Source organism: Montipora capricornis, chromosome 3 (genome assembly GCF_036669925.1).
Source record: "Montipora capricornis isolate CH-2021 chromosome 3, ASM3666992v2, whole genome shotgun sequence".
NCBI classification, from domain to species: domain Eukaryota; kingdom Metazoa; phylum Cnidaria; class Anthozoa; order Scleractinia; family Acroporidae; genus Montipora; species Montipora capricornis.
Window position 1 is genome coordinate 54,310,638 of NC_090885.1, and position 10,000 is coordinate 54,320,637.

The 10,000-nt window shown below is 38.7% G+C and overlaps 1 protein-coding gene across 1 annotated transcript in view; it reads left to right on the forward strand.

Moving 5' to 3' along the window:
• The window catches only part of LOC138042033 (uncharacterized), a 14,595-nt gene that overhangs the window by 1,626 nt on the left and 2,969 nt on the right, over positions 1–10,000 (forward strand). The window contains exons 2-4 of the mRNA XM_068887764.1: positions 1–283; positions 7,136–7,198; positions 9,832–9,896. The exon at positions 1–283 is cut by the window's left edge and continues 932 nt beyond it. Of these exons, the coding sequence (XP_068743865.1) occupies positions 1–283; positions 7,136–7,198; positions 9,832–9,896 (411 nt within the window). The remainder of the gene's footprint in view (positions 284–7,135; positions 7,199–9,831; positions 9,897–10,000) is intronic.

Genomic DNA, 10,000 nt, shown 5'->3' on the forward strand with positions numbered 1-10,000 from the left:
TCCAGTTTGTAAGATACCCCAAGGATGGGCCCTGAAAACATGGAGACGAACAATCCGCTTCACTGAGAAAGTGAAAACACATCTGAAGAGTATCTTCCTGGAGGGCGAAGAGACAGGGAGAAAAGCCAGTGCTGCAGATGTTTGTAGCAAGATGAGAACTCAGCGCGACGAGAGCGGAAGGAAAATATTCGCCAAAGAAGAGTGGCTGGCGGCCGATCAAATAGCTCGGTATTTCAGCAGACTATCTGTTCTTTATAGGAGTGGCCGACTGGCTCTAGAACAAGTAAACCGTGACTCAACCGAAGACGAGGAGGAGGACTATGTCGCGGAGGCAGAAGAGATCACCACGAGGCTTGAAATACAGAGACAGCTGGAACTGTGATCCGGCATACAATATACTCCAACCACACTGATGCTGCCGAGGCCAGTTGTTCAAAAGGTCCGGTTAGGCTATCACTGGGATAGTATAAATACCGTGGCCAGCTTATTTGCCAAAAGACAGCCGTTGGTTTTACAAATAATTATTCTAAACAAGTTTTTCTTTCTTAGTTTTGAGCTCAGCATTTCACTGAGTTACCTAATGCTCAAATTACTTTTCAAAGCGGGCGATTAGAGCCTTTAATAACGTCTGTCTACGCGTGGATTAGAGTTTTATAACAACTGGTCTCAAAGTACTCGGGCAAAAACAATCCATGAGTAGTGTATAATTGGGTTTACTTTAACGCCTCTCATTGAATTTCGGTGAACAAATGGAGCGCATATTAATGCAACTAAAACGCTCTGGATATTAAAAACCGTTTGAAGCCAAAACTTACTCTATAGCCAAAAAAACCAGGACAGAAATGTTTGTGAAGTGCGGTTGAGAGAGAGAGAGAGATGAATTGAATAAATGATCCTCGCATTTGCTGGACAATTTAAGCAATTGTCTCATATGTACACCTGAAGATTTTAGGTGTCTTCAACGGGATTCGAACATATGACCTCTGCGATGCGGGTGCAGTACTCTATGAAGTCACTCATTTCTTTCACGGGAACACATGAACCCAACAAATTGACCCGCTCTCATCTCAGTGACTTCACAGTTCGGTTGGTAGAGCACTGCACCGGCATCCCTTAGGTCATGGGTTCAAATTAAATCTCGTTGAAGACACCTGAATTTTTTCAGGTGCACACACATATGAGACAATTGCTTAAATTGTCTAGCAAATGCGAGGATCATTAATTTTTTGATATTCTTATTGCTTTTATAAGAAAGTGTGTGTTACGGAAATCCTCCGTTTCAAGGAATTGTATTCGCTTTGAAACAGATCATTTACTGTTGACAGGATACGTAGCGCATCTCCCTAATTGCTAAACCATCATATTTAGCATTTATCCTCCTCAAATTCACTGAGTTATCCGTAGAAAAGGAAAAACGCTTGCCTTGTTTAAAACACAGTCGCGAGATTTCCTTAATTTTTTTCCTACACTACCTTGAAGGTATAGTCTAGAATTGAACATTTCGAAAAAAGTTTTAGTGCCCGTAGCGTCTTTCGATTTGAAAATACAGCATCATTTGAACTTTCAAATTTTCACCTTGCGTGACACCAAGACAGTGGCTGTCTGGTTGAAAGAAAAACCCTTCCTTAGACGTTTGAACAATTTAAAGGTTTCTAGTATGTATAGATTCTGTTGATGCGTATTTATTCCAATTCATGAAAAAAAAAGAAAGCGTTTTCATGGCAAAGTGAATTCCACTTGTACTTGTTGATTTTCGGCGGCTATATTTGTGTAAAATATTGGTACACAAAGATAAAGAGCCGTTAGTTGCGTGAGATGCTTCGGCCAATAGCTAAAATATGATGTACCGCACAGGCTTGAACGTTCACAACATTTCACTTTCTTAGCCTTTTTGTTGAACGGTTCAGAAATTAGCTTTTGTTGCGTGACATTCATAACTACCGCTGACCAACACCTTGGGCTCGCGTTTACCTGTACTCTCGAACTTCATGCCTGCGTTGGTTACTTGTGCAATTATTAATCATTTCTGTTTAGCTCGGGAATCTATTCACCAAGGCAAATTATAATTTCAGCACCGAATGCGAAAAAGGACTGATGTTTATTCTTTGGCGGAGAGCAAAGTAGAGAGTGGATTACATGTCCCTACATCACACAATAACAAAACCACAGTGTTTATCATTGACTATAGCTGTTCAGCACCCACGGTTTTGAAAACAACCCAAACAAGATGATAGTGACCAGGTAAATTCGTACAAGCAACTTTTTGATTAACAAATTAGTTATGACAGTTTTTTATTCGGTATTCATGTTGTGGCATCGGTTATTTTAAGCGTTATTGCAATTTCGTATGAGATATATTTCAGTTTTCATTGCCTTCTTCAATTTCCTTTATTTGCCGTAAATAAAATAAATAGACAACTTAAGTACTGTTAACCTTAAAATTACGTTTAGGAACTAATCCTGTAAAGGGTTATTTTCTTTTATTTGTCGATCTCTTTCTGTTAGACATGGTCGCTGTTCGTGTTCGTTCAACGGCTGTTGACACCATAAAAGAACAGATGCCAAAAATTTTATTCTCGCTCTTGTCGGAGCAAGGATGGATGATACTCGTAATATAAGTTGGTTTCCGAAAGAAGCTTGAACTTTTACTATATTTGGATCAAAAGATGGCCTAAATTTCATCTTAGGAAAATCTTTCGTGACATGGATGGGTGTTGACATCTGTTGATTGACACCTGTCAATCTGAATAATTTGAAACTGCTTTGGTAAGCTACTGAAGGACCATTCTTCGTTCAGGGAAAATGATAATAAAATTGATTGTATTGTGTGGTCTGGAGGTCTTTCTGATTTTTATGCTAATTTTGTTTAAATTTTTTGGATTTTGGCCCCAAAACCAGGGGGGGGGGGGGGGGGGGTGGTCTAAATACCTTGAGAAAAGCCAACCCACTCTGTCTTCAAGGATTTTTTGGTGTATCCTTCATTTTGGCTAAGTTTCATTGAAATCGGTGTGATGGCTTGTATCACACCTGCCTGGTCCTCTCATGAACTCAGTCTTAAAACAATTGGTTCATGCTTTTAGCTGTGCACCATCACTTACGCCTCTTTCGTGCTCTCCAAAGTTCCCGCGTGCTCCATAACTCATTGTAGTTCACCACTAAATTTTTTTTCCGATTCTTTTTGGTTTAAATTGGTCACGTGAAGCGATAGTGTTCATCCGCCGAGAGGCACTATCAGCCCATAGTGCTTGTTCGCGGAAAATACCCGGATGGATAGTAGTCGTCCGTGAAAACTTCTCCGTAAACAACGGGGCTTACAGATAATTAAACAATTGAAATTGCATTGAGTGGGTTTTTGCCTGTTTTCTTTTTCGAATTTTACATTTGACTTAATCGGCTTTCATCTAAAAAAGTTGAAATTAATTCAAAGTGATTCTTGAACTGGCACGCAGAAGAAAATTTAATGGTGAACAATTAAGACAATAGAGTGTTCCTCTTTGCTGGATAGACCATTACTCTAACTCCCGATTGTTTCCTTTTTTCCTGAATGCCCCTGTTTTGTCCCTTTTGTCCCTAAAATGTCCTTTCCGTCCTGTGTTGTGTCCTTCTTGTCCTTCGAATAAACTTGTTAAAACTTGCTGAAATGGTGTTTTTTCTGCTGAGATCTCGAACTGCTAACATGGCTAAGCACGTGTGCCGTGATAGCTCAATTCCGAATTGTGGAGCAAAATATCGCGTTAAATTGTCTAATCATCTCACAGATTTACACGAATTAGACTATCAATCGCAGGAAGTGGTTACAAGAAGTAAAACTAGTGAGACAATCTCAGAAAGAGCAGAGTGCAATGCAGAGCTATGACGCAGTATTCATAACACAGTTCGTATATAACCCCTGCCATTCCCTCTTGGTATTGTATTGACTTTGCTAGTCAGCTAGGGATTTTGACGATGAGACAAACTCTTAGCAGTGTCTATCTTTGATGTGTGTATTTTCATTCACAGTCCAAGAATAATTTAATACTCTAAAGTAGTGTTTTGCGTCGATTTTTGCTAATTTTAAACTAAATAAATTATACATTTCAGTAGCAAACGTTTGTAACTTGATACTTCTGTTTTTCTCGCAAAGGCCCTTTAAGAGAAAAACGAAAGTATCAAGTTACAAACCTGAAACTCTTGTTTTCTCGAAAACACACGGAATATGTCCTTGTATTCTTTTCTCAGCTGGACATAAATGGGAGAAAGTTGTATGACGGATGAAGAAATGGAAGAGGAACGATTCGCTTTATTTAAAACGCAAATTTTCTTTTAGACAGAGCTAAGAGGAACTAAATAATCTAACTATCAAATTGTCACGGAACAGCACGTTCTGTTACTACCTTTGGCGTTAGCATTAAAACCACTTATATTTAAAATACACACTGACATCGATTAATACAACTGAGAAGCGTTTCAACGAGTTGTAATGAAAGTAAACATCACTACTTGACCGAGATTATATCCGTCATCGCTGAACGAGTCCCGTCAGAGACTGATAAAATTTATGCTTTCAGTAGGTGTCGGGTGTTTGACAAGTTTTAACGCACTTACTCGGGATAATTTCGGCTGCGGGTATGACAATGTGGTCCGTTTGATAGAGACAATTAAAGGATGAAATAAACGTGCTAGTGTAGTTTGGAAACAACAGATGATATTTCTAGTACCAAGTTAGGAGTAATTCCAAAATATAACTATCGTGCTAACGATGCTAGAACGCATGCGTATGATTTATTAGGGTTCTACCACAAGGAAAAGCGCTAAATGTTAGTGTGTGATCTTGTATGAAATGTATTTGTCACCTGATATGCAGTTGACTCTAACGCTTAACAATCTACGCAAGCATTTAACGTAAATATCGGTTTGTGGTAAAGAGAAAAGTACCACAAGGAGTGTAAGGGGCTTTCCGAATCAAATATATAGCTTTTTGAATTGTAAAGGGAAGTAACGTAGGTACATTCACAACCCATTTTACGTAGTGCTCACAGACCTACCCCATCCTACCCCCCTTGTTACAAGCCTAATCAATTAATTGAAATTAATTTATTATTCAAACATTAAAGTGTACACCTTATTGCCATAGTGCTATAGTGCTTTAGCGACGTCAACCCCCCAAACCAGGGGGGGTAAGCAGCGAGGGCTGGGACCGAGTTTCTATGATCGCCCCTGTTAAGAAATATGGCCGAGCGAGACTAAGTACTGGTTTGTGAAAAACAAGCAATGGCTCGCAATGGCGGACTTCCGTGAACAGGACGTCCTATAAACGTCGTGTATATTTCACGTTCAAACTTTTAAGAAAACGTTCCAGTTGTCCCTACATCTAAATCTTGGACATTTTGAGGCATCACGAATAAATGTTCCAACGTAAACCTGCTAGCGGAAACTCCACAGTATGAACCAGATTGCAGGCAGGAGTATTTCATTCGAGTAATTTTTGTAGCGGTGTCCTATCAACGGGTTAAACTGAAGTACTTCTTTATTTCCGAACTCCATGATGGTTTAAGGGTTGCCATTTGTGAATAGCTTGAAAGCTACGCGACCCTTTTTGTTTGCGTTTAACTGACAGGGTCAAAGCAGGTTTCTTAGTGAGTGCGTACTGCGTTTTCAAAGGGTTCGTGATCCTCTCTTGCTCTAAGAGTTGTCATTTGAGACAAGCACTATTTAAGACTTCAGTCATCCGACTTTATATTAGTCTTTCTCATTGTCTTATTTTGCTATCCTTCCAATGCACGTCAATACAGGAATACAAAACACTTTAGGCCAAATTTGATGTATTAACATCCTTACCCATCTGTCAGCTTTAGAAGAATAAAACAAACCAGATCTTTTGACCATTTTACCTGCCTACCCCATTACTAGCACTCAACTACAGGTAACATGGCTCTTTTGCCTTTTCTGTGTCTAATTTTTTTTCATAAATTATCTCTCTCAGCAGATGAGTATACTGCAGCCCTATTCTGATATCCAGGGCTGGGTTGTTCAAAGCCCAATTAAGCTAACCCAGGATTAGCGAGAATTTTAATTTCATTTTTGTAGCTTTTTAGCAAGGTGTTCAGTTTGTATTTTTTGCTCTCCAGTTTTAAGCATAAGTATTCTCAAACTACACAAAACATAGTGCTAGATAACATTTTCATAGAAGAAAAATTGTTACCCTGGTTAACTTTTAATTCTTGGTTAGCGCTCACCGGCTTTCAAACAACCTGGCCCAGAAGTATTACATAGTTTTCTCCCACCACACAAATATCAAACAAAACTGATGCTCATCACCAGTACAAATTATGCCAAAGATTGTGAGCAGAAGCTGCTTTCTTTATTTTCATAGGTCAGTAACTTGTAAATGAAATACCCCAACTCAGTCAAGGTTCACATTAAGTCTGTGCCTAGCAAATAGTCCATTTTGGTCATTCCCATGTGTAGAAGCAGAAAATTTGTTTCAAATTTGCGAGTTCACATTGGTACTGAACATTAAGGGACGGAGGTTTCAAAACTTCTATATTTTATCACTGTATTATCAACACATGCAAACCTGTAGTTACTTTCAATGTTGTGGACTTATCTGCGACTGCCTTCAAGATTAAAATTACTCGAAACGAAGTCTTCGGACCCAACATAATACAGGAAAATCATAAAGTAAATACAGTTCTCTCACAAGGCAGTAAGTTAAGACGGAAAAAAAACATAGACAGAAAAGTTTATTTAATGTAAAGTTCAAGTTTAGTTTAAATGTACAACTCGCACGCGATCGGAACAGTTACAGCTGCAGTTAAGAAATATTATTTTCAAACACTTACGTTCGGAGGCTTCGCGATTTACAGTGGCAGACACGAAATAGTTCGACATCGCTATTTTCCATAGCAATTAGAGAAGAATAATTGGCCGGTGTGAAAATGGAAGGCAATGAACCTTGAAATTACCACAGCAAAAATATAAAATCTTCAGCTTCGTTTTCTTCCTGAGAACGGCGAAACCTCTCCAGGCGACAAGGAACGCAACCACGCTCACCAGGAAAATAGCACAAAGCTGGTCCTTCATTCCCTTAGTCCTGATTGTCTCTGAGCTGTCGTTAAAAATTGCTAACAGCGAGTAAAGAGTTATCAAATCGAAGGCTATTCCCGAACAAAAATGGGAGCGAGAACATGTTACGGTTTTCCCGTTACGCGCATGCAGGGTAAGATTCTCAAATGATTGACAGATTTCTTTACTGGGGCGATCATGGAAACCAGAAAAGCGGCGAGATCAAAGGTAGCTGCCGCTAAGTCTAACAAGCAACATGTTGACACACGATATTCATACCATATTCACGCGATATTCATTAAATCAGTGTTTTCAAAAATCAGGGACTCCATCACAGTAAACAGCGACACAATCATTTGAAATTATATATATATCGTTTAATCCACTCTTTGCAGTTAGAACTATGTATAAACTGAATTATCAAGCGGTATCATTTAAAAAACTATTAAAAATAATTAAGGTATACTAATATAAAATCTACATAATAATTAATCTAGAAATCTAAAAGTTATAAAATCATTAGCTCTCTTGGTTCTTGCCTCATTATAAACATTAGCCTGAGGGCGGAGTTTCCACGTCGCAATGAACTTCCTACTTAATGTTTCTCGCCTGACTTCTAGACTTGGAAGGCCAGATATGGTCAGGGCTTCCTTATAACCAACACCCGGGAGTATTACCTTAAGGGCTCTCCTTTGTATAGATTCTAATTTAGATGACAAATATTCAGGGATGTCTTGCCAAGCAGCCACGGCATATTCCAAAATGGGTCTGACAGAGCACTTATAAATATTTAAAATATTGCTATTCGCTACACCAGCTCTTTTAAGCACTCTTAGGGTATATAAACGTTTGGCGGCCCTACAATAAATATAGTCTATGTGGTCATTCCATTTAAGATCGTCTCTGATTTTAACACCAAGTAATTTAAAAGATGAGACACGTTCGAACTGGTGATTTCCAATACAAATAGGTGGAATTACAGAGTTCGGGTACTTCATAAAATTTATCAGCATTTCATTACACTTCCGAGGGTTTAGCTTCATCTTATGGGCAGTACAAAATGAATGTGTGTCTCTAACAGCCAAATCAAGAAGGCTTATTGAATTGCGAGGCAGGATTTCTACAACTGTGGTATCATCAACGTATTTTGCTCTCACATTCCAATCCTTTAGGAGTCTATTTATCATAAATGAGAAAAGGGTGACCATGGGTATGCTTCCAATCCGATAAGACATGGCTTGAGTTCTATTTGTTAAAAAAGATCTTATCCAACTGAAAAGCACTGGGTCCACACCAAGCAGTGATAATTCGTCCATAAGGATCTGATGGTCAATCAAGTCAAAACCCTTAGAAAAATCCGAGAAGAAGATTCTAACACAATTATTTCCACGGTCAATAGCCTCGTGGATTGCTTGTAGGAGGTAAACAAGGGCATGAGTTGTTGAATGTCCCTTCCTAGCAAATTGTTTGGAATCAATCTTATCTCCTATCTGTTGTAGAAGCCTCCTGTTCGTAAATCCCTCCAGGATCTTTGCAATACTATTAGTAAGGGAGATTGGACGGAGATCATTATCAATCTCTTGTGGCGGGGAAATCTTGGGTACTGGTGTTACGATCGACTGTTTTAATGATCCTGGAACAAATGAATCCTGTAATGACTGATTATAAATTGCGCAAATAACAGGTGCTAACTCAGGGGCGAACACTTTGAATATTTGATTAGAAATCCCGTCAGGACCTGGAGCTTTGTTTGATAACAAGTTATTTAGATCCCTCAAGACCTCGAATTCTGACACGAGTAGGCTAGGTGGTACAATAGTATGTCTAACAGGAGATTGAACCAAGGGTGTAAATTGTTCCGTAATACTGACAAAGAAGTCATTAAATTTAATCCGCTCAAATATTTGTTGGCTTGCAATTGAAGATATTTAAGCCTCGGAGTTTTACTCTATCGAAACTTTCTGATGTCGTTTACCTGTTTACCAGAACGCACAGTGATGCTTTTTGTAAGTAGTCATGTTTGCGAGGGTTATTCCGGTCGATGTTTATTTCATTTTCAGTGTTCCACTGTTACTTTGTACCAAGGGAAATATTTGTTAAGAAGAATTCGTCATGTTTCTCATCGAAGCTTTAATTCTGTCGTTAACACGAATAGTATAAACCAAGCACACACCAATGGGAATACACCGGTTGCGTTACGGTGCCTTCTCAGGGCAATTAATCATTTGTTCAATTATTCTGCTTCAGTTCTTCTTCTCACACTGAAAAGCTTCTAATTATATGACAAACAATCGGTATTTCACCCTGTCAACGATTTAGTGGATTTGTTAGGTTCACTGACGGCAATTCAGGCCCTTCACAATATTATAGTCTTGAAATAATTAAAACGTTGCGTTACCATTCATGTCTCAAGATTTTCGGGCAGTTCTCAACGCAAGTGATATGGCCTCATTAGAAAAAAAAGTTCCATATAAACTTCAAATAAACACCATGCATAGTCTCGTTCCATCTAGTAGATCACCTCAAAAGAAGACATAAGCGACCTTAAGTTAGTCTGATCACTGATTAGGAGCTAATTTGCATATATGCCAGCCGTCCATCATACGTCGACTGCACGTGGAGACGGTGAGAAAGTTGAGTTTGGCGGTGTCTCGAGAACGTGAGTTTTTATTTCAAGTTTTGGCCTTCAAAATTACTTTATTTTGACAGAAAACCACTTTAATTGGTTTTTGAATTAATGTTTAGTTTACTTGAAATGGTAAGCTTTTTTATTATTCATTTAAACAGTATTTCACGACAATGGAAGACAACACATCAAGCTGTACAGAAAGTGTTGGGCCTTCAACTGCAAGGTGAGAATTCCCAACCTTAAAATAATCAAATTAAGTATTCTTGATCGTCTTACGTCGGCGTCTACCTTTTTCTTCATTCACGAAATGTTTTGTCCATTTGGTTA